The sequence below is a fragment of the Marmota monax genome, unplaced genomic scaffold (assembly GCF_021218885.2).
Source record: "Marmota monax isolate L192 unplaced genomic scaffold, Marmota_monax_Labrador192_F-V1.1 WCK01_AAM20220418_F8-fsc00275, whole genome shotgun sequence".
Lineage (NCBI taxonomy): Eukaryota > Metazoa > Chordata > Mammalia > Rodentia > Sciuridae > Marmota > Marmota monax.
In genome coordinates this window covers 867,321-886,618 of record NW_026691942.1, presented here as the reverse complement: position 1 = coordinate 886,618, position 19,298 = coordinate 867,321, and the positions used below count along the sequence as shown (strand labels likewise).

The window sequence follows — 19,298 nt, the reverse complement described above, 5'->3', positions numbered from 1 at the left end:
GATGATCTGTGGTTACAGTTCTCTAAGTAGGTGGCTGGTATTTACAAGGAAATAATTTTAGAGCAGATAACACACATAAATTAGCAGTCAAGTTAGTGCATCGACCGGCTTCGCATCGGCGACTTGGATAATAAACCACTTGCAACATTGCTGCTGTTATCACCTTCTCCGGGAGTGGGAGGTCTTTTTGAAGTGCATGATTGTCAGTTCCCAGAAAGAGTCACAATTTGGTGGGTGCTGCTGACTGCCTGCTCTTCCATGGTTAGAAGTCAAAGGTTTATTGCAATGCACATCTCGCCTGGTCACATCCATGTCTGCCGTGGTTGGGGGTGACAGGAAGCAGCGGCAGGCTTTGTCCCTGGGCCTGTTCCAGCAGTGCTCTGTCATCTGCCATTTCCATATGGGAACTAGAACTCTGGAATGTGAGTCCTGGCCGGAGCTCTGCGTCTGCCCTGCTTCCTCCAGGTCTTCTGTGGGCGCTGGGTGTGCGCTGTGATGATGCTGGCAGTTGAGTGGCCAGGACATGGAACAGTGCTGCGACATTATGGTTTAACTTCCCACATGGCCACATCCTGTGTGCTTCCAGTCCCGTCCTCCACCTTCAGGTCCCCCGAACCTCTGCACACCTGGGCTGGGGAGAGGTGGGAGGTAGCCAGTGGCTGTGGCTGGGGGGACTCCCTGGGGCTGCCATTAGGGGTGACTTGGGGGTCAGGTGGGAGAGGACTCATCTGGCCTCAGTTTCACGGCTCAAGCTGCTGAGGCCATCCTGGCATCCAGGCCTCCTCTCCCGCCTCTCCGTCTGCTGTGCCAGGCTTTGCTGCCACCATTACATTCTCTTTTCACACTGGTTGGCACAGAGGCTTGTCCAGCGAAGGAAGGTAGTCCTGTGAGTGAGATGGGAGTGAGAGGAAGGCAGTGGAGATGGCAGGTCCGGTCCTGGGCAAAGCAGTGGGTGCAAGTGTGCTGGGAATGGGATTAAGGCATGGAATGCTGTCTTAAATGAGGTTATATGGTCATTTCAGAAAAACAGCCTCTTAGAGGCTGCCGTGGTTGAGTTGCAGGCTCTCTGGCTTCAAGTGTTTGCTCTAGTGGGGAGTTTGTGTGGGGCTGGGGGGTGGGGAGCGTCTCCCCTGGGTCTCTCCCAGACTCCTTGGGAGGAGAGATCCTGAGCAACAGCCCCCTACAAGCCACTGCTTTGTCCTTTGGGACATGCATAAGGTGGAAGGACACCGTCCACTCCCATGAACTTTGATACTTCTGTGCTTCTTTAGTTCTGGGTGGTATTCAGTTTTACATCCTCTGCAAATCCTGGTTTTGCGTCTCCTCTACCCACATATGTTTGAAGTAATTAGACGCTGCAGACCGACTCCTGAATGAGGAAGTTAATGGCTGGAATCTTTTAAGTCACTCTGGGTGGATTCCTTTGGAATTAACAACTTTCTTTTTCATTCATTCATTTACTCTCCAGCACTGGAGACACCTGGGTGGCCACAGAAGGAGCAAAGGATACAAAGATAAATTCAGGGTTTCTTTTTTTTTTTTTACAGTTGTGACATTGCTTTATCAGTTTATTTTTTATGTTTGTACATACCGTAATAAAGTTTCCATATTTTCCTAAGCCAGGATCGAGATTTTACAATTAAGGGCTAAGTTTATTCAGTGAAAATGACAGTCCACAAATTTCAGGGTTTATAGCCACAAGAACCCCTTGGTCAGGAGAGGAAGACGTGTCCTTAAATTGGTGATCCCAGTACAATGTGTAAGTCCTGAGGATGCCTCATAGAGCTGACCTCCTCCATGCCCGTCAGGGGCACTCCATGGGGCCTTCTGGATGGGTCTTTGTGGATGCATAGGATCTTCCAGTTGGAGGGGCAGGAGTGATAGCAGAGCTGCGGCAGGTGTGCTTTCTTGGTTCTGTTTAAAGCATGTGTGCTCAGAACACAGTTTTTGTTGGCAGCTGGGGCAGGTCCTCATCTGAGTGCTGATCGTGGGTTCCCATTTCTGGAAGTCTCCATGCTCACACCTTCACCTGCTTGCTCAGCGTACCCAGGGAAGATGTTCCTTGATGTCCTTTCTCTGTGTTCAAGATGTGCTCAACAGAGAGGGGGACGTCAGCCTTTGCCACCCCTCCCCCTGCTGTGAGCAGAGGCTTCACTACTGAATCGGCCTCCTATCTCACCTGAGGCACCATGGGCACTTTGCTGGGTGGGGTGGAGGCATTTTGAGAGCAGCTCCGTGTCCTGTGCATCTTCTCTGGGGTCGTTGGCACCAGCATCTGACTCCTTTTCATTCATCCATTCCCCTGCCTCTCTTCCATCTGTGGCCATGGTGGGCGCTTTGCTCTTGAGAGCATGGTGGACTCTGCATGGCCCATGGACTCCTCTTCTCCCTCGCTCAGTCCTTTCTCTTCTCAGTGGTAGATGCCATTGCCCACCCTAAGTTCAGCCGTGAGCCTTGAGAGTCTATCCCAGCTGGGGAGGCATCTGCATAGATGGACAGGCCCAGGGTGCTCCCTGCGGCCTAGGAGCCGGCTCTGCAACCCTCCTGTGGTGAGGTTGGCCCAGCACACGCAAGGGAGTTGTCCTGGCTTCAGAGTGACCCTGCATCATCCGGAATGAACAAACCTGAGGAGCCTTCCTTGGGGCCCATGTCTTTCCTGAAGCTCTCGAGCCTGCAGGTGCGTGGCTCTCAAGGCCAGTCTTTTCCTCTCACTCACTCTTTTCTTCTCTTTCTGCCCAGGCTGCCTGCTTGAGGATGGCCTTTGCGGATCGTCTGAGGCCTGCGTAAATGGTAAGTGAAGCTCCTGTGCCACTGTGGAGGCTCTGGTCTGCCTCTCCTGCCCAGCAGGACTCCAGGAGGCCCCCCGCCAAGCCTGGAGGAGGTGTCGTGTCGAGTGTGACGCTGTGGATGCTTTGTGAGGGGGAGAGACAGTGGATGGAGTGCGTGGTGGTATTCACATGCAGGTGTGTGCGTGTGCCCATGTCTGCCTCAGGGACACATGTTTCAGGGTGGCTCACAAGAAGCTCTGCAGCAGGAGGTGGGAGAGAGGCCCAGACGGGACCGGGAAATGGTGAGATGTGACCTGCTGGTGGCTTTTCTTCTTTTCACACTCTTGACTCCTTGGCTATCAGTTGATGAGTTTGAGTTCCTCTTCTGCCAGGCAGGAGAGGCCGGGAGCCTGAGTCTCATGGGTCAGGTGGCTCAGGCCACAGGCACAAGTCCTACCAAGAGCCAGTTCAGGGAGGGGCTAGGTGAGTTGGTATCACAGGGTGGACATGTGCAGAGGGCATTTTGCAGTGTGAACGTGGAAAGGAGGACGTTAAACCAGAACCCCACACAGCAGTGGTCATAGCTACTTTTTCTGAGTGAGGCTGGGTCCCAGTGTCCCCAGGGAATCACATGCAGGTTTATGAGCGACGCACCCCTCCTGTCTCAGCTTGCTGCTCATTGTCTGTCTGTAGAGTGGGAGAGGGGGATCACTGCCAAGGTATGCAGCTGCCAGTTACCATCAGGCCCAGGTGCCCCTCATATTCGCTCAGATTCTCTGCACCACAGAGGGACCTGTGGGGGACACCTTGCAGAGGAAGGCACCAGCGTTGAGGAGAGGCCTTGCAGGGCCTGTTTATGAGTCCAAGGTGAGCCCTTCCTTGAGCCCAGGTGTAAATCCCCTTTGGGGTTCCAAAAGGCAAGAAAAAGCCACTCGGCCCCCCGTGGTGGGCCCAGGCCTGGTCCTGGAGCAGGAGTGTCAGGCTGGGAGATATGTGTGTTTGCCTGTTTGTCCTCGAGGCTCACATGGTGGCAAGAGGGAGGTTACCTGGAAAATGGGAGAATGTACTGCGGACAGTGTGGAGCATTCTGCTTTGTGCTTTTTATTTTTCCCCGGGGGGTGTTCAGTGACCTGGATTGGAGGGCAGGTAGAAGCTAGGTGGGTGGCAGGGTGGGAACAGGTGCTGGGCTCCTTAGAATGGCTCTGGGCTCTTTAGGATGTACCTTGTATAGCTTTTATTTGGAGGCAGCATTAAAAAATTATATTAAAAATGTTATGTGCCTGAACTCAACATTTTTACGATAAAGGAAGCAGGTGTGTGTGTTTAATCTAATTGGAGACATACTTAAACCAGCAAAATAAAAGCCATACCTCTGTCTTCCCTCCCTCAACAAAAAGCAGGCCTGGGCATTGTGCTGTGAACTTCCTAGGCTTTTCTTCATGAACCCCAGCTTGCCTCCCTGACATAGAATTTTATCAATATTATATTAAGATGGTAGCTTTGCTTTGGATAAGAAAAGCAGTTTGAATGTAGACGTAAACATTCAGCTTTGTCTGTCTCAGCAGACCGCGTCTGCTGTCGTCTTCATGTTCTCTTGGTCTAGAACACAGCAGAGTAAGCTGCCATCTCAGCCCGGTGAGTCTGCAGCCACGGGGAGAGTACAGCATTCTGCCTTAGCAGCCTGGATTTGTGGTTGTCATGGTGACTGCAGTTGAGCTGGACGGCTGGTTGGGGCAGACAGGTCTGGCCAGGCAGCTACAGTGAGGCTGGTGCGGTGGCCATGGAACCGACTGCAGAGTGGTGTCCAGAGTGTTCTTCAGTGAGACACAGGCCTTTCTCTCACCCTTCGCTTCCCTTCCCTTGGATTACACGTGGAAATGTAAATCCCTGTTATCTTATTGTGTTTTCAAAAAGCCCAATGGATCTTGTTAGTAAATATTAAAATGTGATACTTTATACAGAAAACCCAAAGGTAAACATATTTACCAGTTCATACCCATGAAGATGGCTCCTATAAGAAAGCAGGAGAAACGAGTGTCGGCGTGGATCTGGGGAAGTTGGGAATGCAAATCGGTGCAGTGCTATGAAAGTCAGTATGGCTGCTCCTTGGAAAGTTATAGATAGGTTTGCTACAGGAGGCCCACTGCTGGGTGCACACCCCGAGGGATCGAGACAAGGACTCGGAAAGGTGCTTGCTCACCCCTGGTCACTGCAGCATTATTCGCAGTGTCTGAAAAGTGTGAACAACCCTAGTGTCTACTGATGGATGGACACGTGAACCCAGTGTGGCCCATCAGTGCAGAGGAGCCTTAGTCATCCTTAGAAAGCAAGGACACTGACACTGCTGCAGCTCGGATGGGTCTTGAGGATGTGATGTGAGAGAAATACCCTGGTCCCAGAGAGACAGTGAGGGCTCCACTTCCACGAAGTCCCTGGAGTTCACAGAGGAGACAGAAGGGAGGGTGGCAGGTGCTGGTGGTGGGGAGGGGAGATGAACTGTTGCTCATGGGTATGGAACTCCAGATTGGGAAGGTGAAAGTCCTGGAGATGGATGGTGGCTGTGGTTGGACAATAATAGAGCACTTAAAAATGGTCAGGCTGTTAGATCTCATGTCATTGTATATTATTTTACTTGAAAGTTGAAAAAGAAAGTAAACTGAAATGATTTTGGTCATTAGAGAAAAACTGTTTTGAATGTGCATCTTAAGACAAAGCACTTTTATCAATCTGGAAAAGAGACTTCAGATGTAGTTAATGCAGGTATCCTAAATGTTGGAAAACAGGTTTCAGAGATTTTTAAAGTGGATTTGATTCCTTGGCAATAGCTGTAAATGGGACATATCCAAAAATAGGAATAGGTTGCAGGGCAAAGGTCATCCTTCGGCTGGGAAGGAAATAGTGTTGCACACTGTCCATCGGAACCCGAGTCAGCACGGCACCATGGGGATCCGCCTGCCAGATCAGTGGCCTTGTGAGCTCTATAGCTTGTGACTTAGTCATTTGATTTATAAGGATAAACTCCAAGAAATAATCCATAGTTCAAAATACCAAAGAAACTTCCAGTGCACGGTGATATTTATATTATTTTTGAAAACAGTGAACATATCTGTAATACTAAAAATTAAAGGTTTATTTTTTTAGGTGTTACATTCTTGATTCAAATATTAAAAAGGAAGGGTACAAAAAGTTATTTGTAGCTGTTATGGTTTAGATTTGAGGTGTGTGAGTGCAGAAATCTTCCAAGGTGAAACGGTCAGATCAGGAGAGCTCTAACTTGATGAGTGCATGAGTCCACAGAGGCGGGTTACCAGGTGGTCCACAGCAGGCAGGTAGGGGACGACTGGAGGAGGCGGGTTCTGGGGTGTGGTTTTGGGGAGTGGCGCTCACTGTCTCTCGTCCTGGTTGCCGTCCTGAGCTGCTTTCCTCTGCCGTGCCCTTGCCCCAGGATGTCCTGCCTCCCCTCGGTGTGGAGTTAGCTGTGGAGTTAGCCACCAGGACGGAAGCTCCTGAGCCACGATGAACTTCTCCTCCTCCACCTTGTTCTTGACAGGTCTTTGGGTCGCAGCAGTGGGAAAGCTACTAAGCAATATCACCAGAAAGCGCAGATGGTAGAATGTGAAAGGAGAGACGCAGGAAAACTGAATGTGTAACCTGAAAGTCATGCAAAATAGGAGTAGGAGAAGAGGCAACAGAAGCACCCTGGGCTGGTGTGTGGGATCCATGGTGGAGTACTGCCTGGCACGAGGATCTCTGGTCACTCCCCAGCGCTGTGCACAGAGACGCCAGGCTGGGGATCGTCGTCTCTGGGCGGTGACTTATTCTATGTCTATGAAACTTTTCACCTGAGCACGTGTCGTTAAAAGAAGAGGAGTGTGACGAGGCGCCAAGGAACCTGAGTTGATTCCTGAGGACAAGCACCTGGGGACGGAGAAGGGCCTGGGGCAGGAGGACACACAGGGATGGCTTGGAACACCTGCCCCGTGCAAGCTGGGACCTGTGGACTCCAGACGGAGGAAGTGAGAGGAGAGGGTCAGGTTCCTGTGGAGGGAGTATAAAGCACAGTGGTCGGGACGATGGACAACGTCCAGTGGCCAAGGCTGCAACAACCCGCACAACCCAGAGCCTGGCTCTGCAGGCTGTTTTGGGGCTGGCAGTCCTTCCAGAGGTGGCAGAGTGTCAGCTTGTCAGGAGGCCCCATGCCCGCCCGGCACCGAGTCTGGGCTGAGTTTGACAGTGGCCGGGCCATTGGTGCCCTGGTGGCAGGCCTTGAGCCTCTGCAGAGTGGGCAGCAACATTGTCTCCCTAACCCTTCTCCACTGGAAAGGGGAGGGCATCACCAAGGACAGAGGTCCTCTTAGAGGGAACATTATCTGACCACAGGGAACGAGGTGCTGATTCATACTTCAACACGGGTGACCCTCAATACGTGCTGGGTCCCTGGATTACATATATGATGCTGTGTATTGGAAGTGTCTGGAAGAGGCAAACATGGAGGCAGAAGTCACTGTGCAGTGGGGCCTGCAGGCCCAGCGTAGAAGCCTGCAGTCAGCATCAAGTGTGTGGTTGCCTGGAGCCAGCAGGGAGGGTGGTCAGGGGCCTGCTTGTTGAGTGGAGTTGTAGCAGCTCAGTCCACACTCACCTAGTCTGGAGCCAGCCCGGTGCCCTCGGCATCAGCAGGTGAAGGGGTGAAGAATGTGGTGTGTGCACGGTGCCATTCGACCCAGCCAGGGAGGGTGCAATGATGGCGTTTGCAAGTAAGTGGGTGGAACTGTAGAGCATCCCGCTGAGCCCATGAGGCAGACTCCGAAAGTCGAGGGTCAGTGCTTTCTCTCATGTGGAAGCTAGGGAGAAACGGGAATCACAAAGGGAGCTCAGGGAAACGGGAAGGAGACAGTTGAGTGGAAGGAGCCCAGGAGAGCAAAGGAGAGGACTGGGAATCAAGTTGACCAAGTTATGCATGTGTGTCTAGGGACATGTCACAACACACAGAGCCCAGCCTGAAACAAGAGGAGACATTCTCTCCTCCTAGGGGAGCGTGATTTCTCACCCTCCCTGGGCTCATAGGCTGAGACCCTTGAGCAAATGAAAGACGGACAAGAGCAAAGAACCTACATTTATTTAATGTTTGTTTTCTGTGACCTGGGAGCCTTCAAAAGTGGAGACCCCAAGAAACGGGAAGCTGAACTCTCGTGGCACCCGCAGAAGTGTGGCTGAGGGCATTGGTGAGCTGAGTGGGCTCAGCAAGGCAGCGCTCGGAGAGAAGGGCATTCCTTCCTCTGGTCCTGGGGGGTCACAGGGATGAGGGCGGGGTTCTAGCTTCTGCCACCTGCTCCTGCTGTCAGCTGGGTGCCAAGGCGGATCGTTTTAGGGTCGAGTGTCCTGAACCCTGTCAGCACAGATACTACATGTCAATTCCCCAAAGCCTGTTTCATGTGTTTGCCAGGAAGGTGCCTGAATCATCTGTGACTATCAACAGCTGGAGACACCTGACTTAGAAGGCTGCCTCCCTCCATCTCCTTAGCCCTCTGGCCAACCAGCAGGGTCACAGTTTACACGGAGGCAGAAGTATCAGACTTACCCCTCTGTTTTAGAATCCCCACTGGGCTGCTAGTGCCAAGGGAAGAGCTCACAGTTTAATAAATCCACAGCCCTGCTTTGGCTACCTCAGCAGCAGGCTTCAAAACAGTGGTGGAGCATTGCTTGTGGCTCAGCTGACTCTTTCTCTTTATTATGCTTTTGAGACTGGGCCTCGCTGTGTTGTCTAGGCTGGCCTCCAGTTCCTGGGCTCGAGGGATCCTCCCACCTCAGCCTCTCATGGAGTAGGGACTACAGGCCTCCCAGCCCCATAGAGAGCTGGGAACTGGTCCTCCGTGTGGCCACCTCAGCCAGGTCTCAGCTGGGCAGCTTCAGAACCTCCTGGTTGCTCACAGTTTGCAGAGTGAATCCTACTGCTGCTTCCGAATCTCTTTTTCAAGCTGACAGTGCTTTTTCACAGGATTCCAGTTGTTGAATTAAAACTTCTATTTTTCCCAGTGCAGCAAAACAGAAAAGCTGTGTTTATCAGATTTGCCACAGCATGCCAGGTAACCCGCTAAATCACTCAAGTGGTCGACAGAGCCAGCTTGGCCTAGTAAATGTGAGATTTTAAAAAAGATTGAGAATTTCTCACAGAAGTATTTAATTTGATCTTCATCCTTGAGACCTTGAGAAAGCTCTAGAATGAAAAGAGGAAGAGGGTGAGGTGAGTGCCATCTGTTAATAGATGGCATTTAGAATCTGCATGATCTTTGCATCAGCAAGGTACTTTTTTGGGTGCTCACAGTAATTCCACTGCCCTCTGAGTACACGCTTGAGCCACCTCATTGTTGTTAATTAGCGTACTCCACTCGCAATCTGATCACACTGGCTGATGGTAACATTTAACACTGCGTTCCTGTTAATTAACAGACCAAGGCAGTAAGAGTGCAGACAGGGAGTGATGCAGTGGGGTGGTAATAATGGAAGCTAACACCATGTAACACAGGGTGCCAGGCATCATGCCCGCACCCTGTGGGCTCTAACCCACTCTCGACTCCTCAATGACGCCCAGGACTGGGAGCTGGACACACGTTGTGGGTGGAGCATCTGGGCCCTGGACAGCCTCCTTCCTCTCATTTACCCTTGAGAATAAGCCAGCAGGTTGGTGGTCAGGCCTGAGTTCTGGCAGCTGCTCCTCCACGTGCCTCTGTCTCCTGGGCGAGCCATACTTGGACAAGATCACTGTGTGTCCCGTACTGACCCCAGTTGCTGCCCTTTGCCTTGCTGAGAGGGTCCGGTGACGTGACGGTCTGCAGAACTTTGTGAAGATTTGGTGTGGCATCCAGGTGGGAGGGTGGCCACAGGAAGACCTGTTCTGCCTGTGTCCCTCTTTGAGGTTCACTTCCAACTACAGAGGATTCAGAATAGTCTGACAAAAGTGGTCACCTCCGAGCTACTGGCATGTGGCCAGGAAGGCATTTGGGGCTGTCTCCCTTAGGTCAACTGCCCACTGTCCTGTTGAGATCTGGCGGTCGCGACATTGTGGGACCAGGTCCAGCCCCTCACCCCCAGGACAGAGATGTCTTGGTCCATTTGTAGCTCAACCTGAGAGCAGATCTCAAGTCCAGGGCAGCAGTGGGGGCAGGGTCTGTGACCGTGTTGGGCAGAAGCAGGGGTCCTTTGGCCCCCTGCCTCAGGAGAATGGCTCAGCCCGGGTGCTGGTGCTCTTCCATCCTCTGTGCCACCTACCTGTCCACTGCCAGTCAGCTGCTGATGCCCTTCTCTGTTCCAGGGGCGCTGTATCCCCTGGCTCTCTCCATCTCCATGGGGAGAGGAGTGAGGCATGTCCAGGCACCTGGCTTGGCTCCCTCTGCATTAGGTGGGGTCCAGCAGAGAGAGATGATGGGGCTGCATGTTGTGCTGTTCAGTTCCTTTTGTCACCTGCTCCTGCAACCTGCGTGGGGCCAACCCACAGGAGGACGTGTACCCGAGAAGATAGCTGGTGTTTCAAAGTCTTGTTCACTTTTCACCTGAAAGAATTTGGCTTATTCTCTTACATCAGCTTCTGGGGCACCATCGCCCTCCTGGGTTCTTTTAATAAGAGGAGACAGCAGCAAGGTTTGATTTTATAAGAGGGAGATCGTCAGGCTTTGCAATGTTTATTTGCTTTTCTCTCTCAGGTTTATCATGCATTACTTAAAAATAAGTCATGCAAGTCTATGAGTATGGTCTCATTCCAAGGGGACAGTTTAGAGATGTCTGGAGCTCTCACTCGCCACCCCGAGGTGACGCAGGAGCTTCGCGGGGCAGGGCTCTGCCATATGTGCTCATGAAGCTCTGGCAGTGAGCGTGCCAACCCAGCCCGCACCTTGTGTTGTTGCTGTCCAGAGCTGCCCTGTGGGCAGGCCTGCCCTGCGTCTTCCTGCAGGGGCAGTGAGCGCCCAGAGACCCCAGCACGCAGCTCTGCTACTTCACTTGTGTCACCAGGGTCCTGTCCCACTGCCGGATTCTGAGTGATTGAGACTCAAAAGGGTGGGAGTTAGCTACTGAACTAAACTGTGAGAAGCTGAGTCTGATTGGATCCATCAGCAGGGAGAACCGTGCAACGTGGAACCTCAGGTTAATGGCGAGGGTGAGCTGCGTGGCTCGAGGCACACTTGTGCTCTGACACTGAGTGCGGGGGAGTGCTTAGCCCTGGCTCGTCTGCTCCTCATTCTAGACTCCTCTCTAGTCTCCCATCACGGGGGGGCGGACAGGAAGAGCGCAGCCAGATCACATGCCCACTGCTGCGGCTCCCCGCTGAGGACGCTGCCACGCACCGTGGTGTGCTTTCTGCTCTTTCAGGCCCTCGTGGTCTGGGGCAGCCTCCCTGGCAGAGAGAAGCAGACCGACTATGGAAATCAGGGTCGTGCTCTGCAGTGCCCACCAGGCTGCACAGCCCAGTTCTCCCCTCCTTGGTGGTAGATCCTTTGTGCTTTCTGGGCTGGCAGTTACTGGTGGAGTGACAGACTGTCACATGCCAGTGGCTTTTGCATTGTGCTGCTGCACCACACTGCTTCCTGGGTGCAGCCTGCATTTGGTCCTGCCTGATGTGGCTTTGTACCTACAGGGATGGTGCTGGAGAAATAATGTGTTTTGTTCTAAATAAACTGTGGGAGGGCGGCTGACCCAAGAAGGAGCGTGTGTAGGCTTCAGAGCTTCCATGTGGAGCGAGGGAGAGACAGAGCATGGCGGTGGTGTCTGGTCCCTAGACTTCTTCCATCAGACTGTCTCCAGGACGACCCCTTAGACCGGGTTGGGATCCCACTAAGAGTCAGTTCCTAGAGAAGCAGGACAGTCTCCCCACAGTGCACCAGTAGCTTGGCAGTTCAGAGTAGTGCCAGGAGTGGTACTTGACCCCTCAGGCCTTTCAGGGAAGGTGGACAAGAAGCATTCAGTCCTCTTTTTGATGAAGGAGCAGATGGAAAACGTGGCCTCCGCGGAGCTCCCTTCCTTCTTGGTCTGGGTTTGCTGTGACTGATGAGCCCTGGTGACTGAGCAGCCTTACGGGCTCTTCACAGACAGGCCAGCAGGCCAGCGCCCACATCCCAAGAGGGCCTCACTAACGCCCACCCCCAGCCTCTCCCTCTGCCCGAGTCTGGTCTGACCACGTCTTTCAACACTGATCATGCTGTCCACCTGGATGTCACCTAGGCAGAAAAGAAGGGACATTCTGTTGTAAAGGGGTATCTGAAGCCTGGGTAAGAGAAACAAAGCAGGTGAGATGATGTCAGGCCTCAAATCGCTAGTGCCTGAGGTTCATAGCGAGTAGTTTTTGCTTTGCAGTCTTTGTTTTGTGGGTACTTGAAACATTTGGTTTTTAAGTTGTTTAGAACTGAGCTGGGTGCAGTGGCACAGCCCCATAGACCCAGCAGCTCAGCAGGCTGGGACAGGATTGCAAGTTTAAGGCCAGCCTCAGCAATTTAGCAAGTCGTATCCAAATAAAAAATAGAAAGGACTTGGGATGCAGTTTAGTGGTGGGGAGCCCTGGGTTTAATCCTTGGTACCAAAAGGAAAGAGAGCCTAGCTGACCTCTTGTTTAAAAATCAATTCTAACTCACAGTTCGTGTCTGCTGACTGTTGGGTGTTTGGCTGGGCTGCGCTGCCCTCGGAAGCCCAGGTTGCGGTTTTAATCAGCTCAATCGGTTGCTCTCACCTCTTCAGCTTGTGACAGTGCTTGTCCTGGGACCTAGGTCTGGAGATGGGCTTTTGCTGCCCAGGGAACCTGGGAGCCTTCTGCTTGTCATGGAGATTGTCAGTCAGGCACTGGAGAGGGAGGGGCCAGCAGGGCACAGTCTAATCTGCAGGCTCCTTTGCTGCCAGGTACAGGACACTGGACAGCTCTGGACTCAGACCCACCTGCTAGGCCCCATCTCTGCTGAAACAGCTCTTAGCCTGTTCGTTCAGGGAATGCGAATGGTTTGTGACAGGAAGGGACTCGGAGGGTCTTAGCCTGTTTTGGTGTCTGGGCTTGCTGCCAAATGCTGATGTAATTTTGATTCATTTGACTGAAGTGATTGGAAGAGATTACAAGTGGAGCTCATGGAGCTGTTGATATTTTCAACCATGACCAAGAGAGTGGAAGAATAATGTGTATCTTGGCCATGCCACGTGGAAAGCACACAGAGACTTGTTGTTAAAGCAGAATATTAAACTAAACTCCAGTCCACAGATGGTATTTGAAATGTTTTCTTTGGGTGTGTCAGGTCAGACTTGGTAGTTTTTCCTAAGGAGTCAGCATTCAACACCTGGCCCCTGGGGCCATTATAACTATCCTATGGTGGGAATCCTCCTGTGTGGCTGCTTCCTAGCCACAGTGTGATGCCCTGAAGCTGGCGCTGAGAGGAGAGGTGGATCACTACTTTCAGGGGCCCAGGAACTGTGGCTAGCCCTGGGTGTCTCAGGCATGCAGCCTCCCGTGCGTGGTACGTTTATCTGCAGCCACTTTAGAAGTGCAGTTCTGTGGTGAGGGTCTGCATGTTGGAGGTCAGCTGAAGGGTGGGTGGGTGGTCCAGCAGGCCACAGAACATGCAGCACTTTCACTCTGGGTTCATAGTCTCAGGCTGTGCGAGGAGAGCTCGGCTGGGGAGGTTACTGGGATCCGCCTTGTCTGGCCTGGCCTTGAGCTCTGTGTTGTTTGTTCCTAAGCTGCGTCAGTACTTGGTGGGCGGCTGTGGTGAACAGAAAGGCCTTCAGTCGTGGTTGATGTTTGCATCAGTTCTTGTGTGTGCAGAGTGGTCAGATTCCTATAGCACACTGGGTATACAGCAGGCATTGGCATTCTCATGTGACCTTCACAAACTGGGCCTCTTGGATGCTCGATGCTGAAGAAGCCCGGGCAGCATCCCAGAACCAAGCTGACCAAAAGTCTTGTGTTCTTCCCACTGAATCCATAGCTTTCTTCTGAAAGGCCACAGTATGCAGATGGTTCACCATTGTGTGTCTTTAAGGCACTGGTTCTTAATTTGCTGTGAGGACTACAGTCACCTTTACTTGTCTCTTGAATTGTCACGATGCTGGCTAAGAGAAAATGGCCACCATTATCTGGAGAACATGGTCGTGTGTGCAGTGTCTGCAGAGCCTTGCGTTGAGCTGAGCTGTCACCCAGAGCTGAGAAATCCTGCAGCTAGAGTGCCCACCCCTTGGGGGAATATGCTTGATGGCTTTTATATTCAGAAATAAGAGCAACGGATTTCTGGATGCCCTCCCCCTTCATGTAGTTTGAAATCAGTTGTGTTAACAGGGTTTGAAACTTGCTCTCAGACTTAGAAATCTAGGAGCCTGGAACTGCAGCCATGCTGTGTGTGGTGGGACCTGTGGAGTCGGGCAAGCAAGAGGGGTGGGGAGGAGGGACACCAGCATGAACAGAGGAAAGAGCTGGCCCCTGGGTGGCCTTGGCAGGTGCTGGGAGGTGGCAGGGGGACAGCTTGCGTTCTGGTGTCTACCTATGAGAGAGATAAAACCCGTCTTCTGAAAGTGCTTGGAGCAAAGAGGAAAAACATGATTGTGGGGAACACACAGTGCTCTTAAGCGTTAGCAGTGGCCCCTGGGTCCCTAGACCCCGGGGTGCCCAGTGGCTCTCTCTGGGCCTGCCCTGAGCAGTCTGGCGCTGCTTGGTCAGCTAGGGTGGTCTCCAGTGCTCTGAGCAGTGTGTCTGATGAAAGGGTTGAAAGAGTGCAGTTTCCCCACACCCTGGATCAAACTCAGACTCACCAAGACTGACGGGACAGGGTTTACGAGGCTTTTGGGCTCCATTCCATTAGGGAGCGATCCTGTGGCCCTTCCCACAACAGTGTCTGTGGCCCACCTGTGGACCAGAATGTATCTGCCCACCCCGTGAGCTGCATTTCCACCAGATACTTGGATTCTGTGTAATCGTAAGGACCCCCGAGGCAGACTGATCAGCTGCTGTGTTCACTGTACTCAATGCTTCAGCAAATAACCACGGGGCAGTGTTGCACCTGCCTCCCCCTCCCCTCTGTCACCCTCACTTCCATTGTATCCATTGTCCCTTTTGCTGCTGGGCAGGATGCTATGGGGACTGTATGTTTTGTGTGTGTTTGTGCGCTGGCTGTTTCTAGTATTTGGCTGGGTACAGATGTGGGCACCTCCTGTGTGACCCCGGAAGTCTGCTGTTTTATCAGAGAAGGAGAGGAGGAGCTTGTTGGGCACCCACCCTGTTCCCTGAGATTCTGGACAGATACAAAACTGTAAAAAATAAAAACAAACCAAAAAGCAGAATACCCCAGAAGCCACTAGGAAAATGCAGAGTTGTCATTTCCCACAGTCCAGTACTAGTCCACCATGCTGGCCAGTTTTAGTTCTTCAACAAGACAGAGCCCATTTTATGTTGTTTACTGGTTGTTGAAATAAAACATTACAATCATATTTTATTCTAACTTACATACAAATAGAATTCTTCCTTTTGTATTTATTATTTTTCCAGATTTCATTGTAATGATGGTAGGAAGAATTTTGGTTCCCAATTCCCATGCTTTTCTTTGGCTAAATCTCTCCTCTTGCTTGTGTGGTGCAAACAGATGCTCCTTTAGTACTTATTTATTTTGGAGGAACAGAGATGTGCTAAGCAGTTCTTGGCCGGGCTGGGTGAGTCCTTTACCACAGGTAAGGATGAAATCAATGATCTGTATTTTGTTTCTTCACTCTTTAAAAAAAAAAAAAAAGACAATTAGACCCAAATTTCTTGTATTTTGGGGCCTGTTTATTGTGGATTAATGTGTTTGTTTTCTTAACCTGAAAGCCCAGGCTGTTTGTGTGTATATGGACTTGATATTTGGGGGCCAAATTCAGTGCACTGGAGGTCAGGAAGTCTAGGCTTATCTGGGCTCTGTCACCAAGTGCTTGCTTGGCCATCTCTGTGAGAGTCACTTCTCCATTAAATCACCATAGTTCTGCTCTGTAAAGTGAGGGTTTGGCTGCCCACAAGAACACACGGAGCTAGGCAACGTGGTGGACTAGAGGCACATGCACTGCCAGCTTCCCCACACCCTGGAATCAGAGCACTTGGGGAAGGTAGTTGGTGAGGTGGGTGACCGAGGAATTCAGGAAGGTCAGAAACACAGAGAAGCTTTAGGAAGGGTGGCTGCCCAGGCCCCACCTGGCAGGGCTGAGCCAGGCCCTTTGGAGGTGGCCCCAGGCATTCCCTTTAGAGGCAGCTCGGATGAGCAGTCAGAGCTGAAAACCACTGCACCAGATGATCTCTATAAAACCTTCCGACCTAAAACTTCCAGGATACCTGGGCTGAAATACCAGCTGTGCTTTGTGCCACAAAGCCAAAGTTGTGAAGAAGCAAATTCAAGCTCCTCACTGTTACTTAGCAAGAAAATCATTAGCATGGAAGAGATTTCTCTGTGGACATGCAAATCAATGCAAATGACTAATTTCACATTTAAGAACTTGCAAATTGCAATGCAGATTATCTTACATAAATAACCCTACTTTAATTGAGAGATCATATTCTGTGTTTTGTATTAAGGATATTTGCCCAATACTCAGGAAGACTGTGAAAATGCTACAGATTATTACTGATACTAAATGGCATCTTATGATCTAGGAGAGATTTCATGTGTATTGTTTCATTTAAGCCACAAAACGCCCATTGCATTCTAGACTTGAGACTCAGGAGAGGCTCAAGAAGAGGAAGAAGTGGTGAAGGATCTGGATGGCATGGATGCTGTAGCTTCACACAACTCTGCATCAGACACACTCTGGGTATCTCCAGGTAATAAGAAAGGGACAGGCTAGTTTAGGAGGTGCGCACAGTCACACATCTAGTCAGTGCTAGAGTCAGGTGATGACTGATGAGGACAGTGGTGAGGATGGTGGGGATGAGGAATGGGAAAGGATGGAGCTTAGGGATGGTGGGCCCACCTGGCCTCTGGACCCCCACTTCCACTTGTGTATCTAAGTTCCTGGTCTAGTCTGTGTTGCCTGGATGCCTGGGTCCATCAGGGTCCAGGGAGTTCCAGAAGGAACTCCAGACTGACCATGTTAGCACCCTCCCTGGGGCCTGGTGATCACAGTTCTCCAACAGAGCACACGATCTGAACGTGCCAGGTTGGGGAAACACGAAGCTGACCAGCTCTATAGCCTTGCTTGTGATTCTAGGAACAGAACTGCCCAATGAGCACAGTAGAGTAGAGCTAGTCTCTAGAGCTCAGTGAGTAGCACACACCCGTTGTCAGACCGCCATCTGAAATGATTCTGTCATTTGTACTGTTTCCATCAAGCTGAGCTGGGTGTGGATTTGCCTCAAGGGTCCCAGGTCCCAAACTTAACTCATCCTCTGGTTTCCCGAGTCCCACAGCTCAAGGTTGATCACCTATAGGCTATATGTCCCTTTCCATATTTGAAAATGCACCGGGTCATCTGTGCAGATTTCCTAAGACAGGCACAGTCCTGTGCAGAAAATGTGTCTTTCCAAAGCTCTTTTTGGAAGCAGTTCTCAGAAAGGTACCTGAAGGTACTCTCTGTTCTTATTTATTGATAACCAGTCTTTGAATATGCTTAACCAAGTGTGTTGGGGAAGGGCTGTGCCTGAACTTCCCCGATATCCCTTCTAGGATGGAACCATAGGTTCTCAACACACTGTAGTGCTTATGTTTGCGCATCGTAGACCTCTATCTCCAGGCTGCTAGTTGCATCGTGGCCCTCCGTGCTCAGGAGGAGGCAGGGATAAGGAGTCTGAGATGAGAGTCCTGTCGTGGATCATTAGGGGAAGTCGCCTGCCCCTGGGTCTTGGTTTCCTCATCAGTGGGTCTTGGTGTGGGGGGAAATGGCAGGAGGCCCAGTGCCTCATGTGGGCGATCTACTGAGCTGGAGAAGGGCCACTGGGCAGGTTGGACTTCCTTTAATTCAACTCTGTGACTCACAGGCCATGGCTGTTCACTATGCTCCTGGTAGTGGGGACCTCAGAGGATTGTGGTGGAAAGAGATGCTATGGCTATTGGACTGAGGAGTAAGCAGTGTTGATGGCACTGTGTGTCGTAAACAGGCAAGGACGACTCAGAGCTACGGGGCTCTGGGGTATCCGGATTCTCATCCTGAGGCTCACTGTGGCCCAGGTGTGTACACCTGTGTGTACCTTGAGTAAGTTATCCCACCATCGGAGAGCTTTCGAAAGTTTGTGCTCAGGCTGTACTCCTTGTTATGGAGCTCAGTTTTGGGAGTGAGGCTGTGGTCTTGGTATTCTAGGACCCTATAGGAGTTCTCATGTGCAGCCTGATGAGCCTCCATGAGTTGTGGGCCCAGACTTTTGGGCCCACACTAGGACCACCTGGAACTCCCAGTGGCCCACAGTTCACCAGGACTTCCCAGTTTGTGGAACACTGGTCTGAGACCCATTCTTTAAGAAATGCTCACTATATCGGGGCTGGGGTTGTGGCTCAGCGGTAGAGTGCTCACCTAGCGCAGGCAAGGCCCTGGATTCAATCTTCAGCACCCCATAAAAATAAATAAAAAAAATGAAGATTTTGACAACTACCAGTAAAATATAAGAAATGCTCACTGTAGCGTTCTCTGAGGAAAGAGGATGGAGCACATAGCTGAGCCTGGACGGTGGTGAGATCACACTGGGAGGTAGTTAGCAAGGTTTTACTGGTACGGAGGGACTGCTAAGTGCCAGGAAACCTGGGATGGACTTCCCCTGGAAGCACTTTCTCCCCTTCTAACTCCCGGTTTCTACAGCTGAAGACAAGATCTAAAGCTCCATCTATGGAGGCTCCCAGGAGAAAGGAAGTGTCCAAACGGGAGGAGCCCCAGTCACGGTGAGGTTCTGACCTCACTGAGTGTGTTAGCTTTTTTATGCAACAAATACCTGACATAGACAACTTGAAGGAAGGAAGGTCTGTTCTGGCTGACAGTTTAGAGGTTCCAGTCCATGGTTGGTGACCGTGAGGCAGACACAGTCTGGTAGGGGAGCCTGGCACAAGAAAGTGGCTCAGCTCATGGCATCCAGGGCAGCAGGGGCCAGGGCATACCCTAGAAGTGACCCACTTCCTCCAACTAGGTCCCATTGCCCAAGAATCCATTAAAATGATCGATCTATCAAGTGGACGAATCCACCTGGTGGAACTTCCCCATGAGGTTATAGCCCCATGATTCTGAAACCCTACCTCTGGGCATTGCTGCACTGGGGACCAGGCCTTCAAGTACAAGATCCTTTGAGGGACTTTCCAGATCCACCCATAATGCCGAGGGAAGTCAAAACTGGGCCAGGAGCTCCGGAGAGTTTCCTTCACGTTCATCATGATTCCTTAGGAGGCCAGATCAATCTGGCATGAAAAGTGAAGGTGCAAAGGAGAGAGAAGGACAGGAGCAACATCTGAAGACTCACAGTGGCCCAAAAGAGAAAATGCTGAGAGCCATAGCCGAGTAGGAATGACGCATGGCATATTTGGTTGAAAGTTGACGCCAGCCAGCCATTGAGATGATAATGGTTATGTTAAGATGTGT

The 19,298-nt window shown here is 51.4% G+C and overlaps 1 protein-coding gene across 3 annotated transcripts in view; it reads left to right on the top strand.

The window, feature by feature from the left end:
• Ptprn2 (protein tyrosine phosphatase receptor type N2) overlaps positions 1–19,298 on the top strand; it is a 769,678-nt gene that overhangs the window by 59,350 nt on the left and 691,030 nt on the right. For all 3 annotated transcript variants that reach the window (XM_046427071.2, XM_058574871.1, XM_058575062.1), the window contains exon 2: positions 2,740–2,790. In XM_046427071.2, the coding sequence (XP_046283027.1) occupies positions 2,740–2,790 (51 nt within the window). The remainder of the gene's footprint in view (positions 1–2,739; positions 2,791–19,298) is intronic.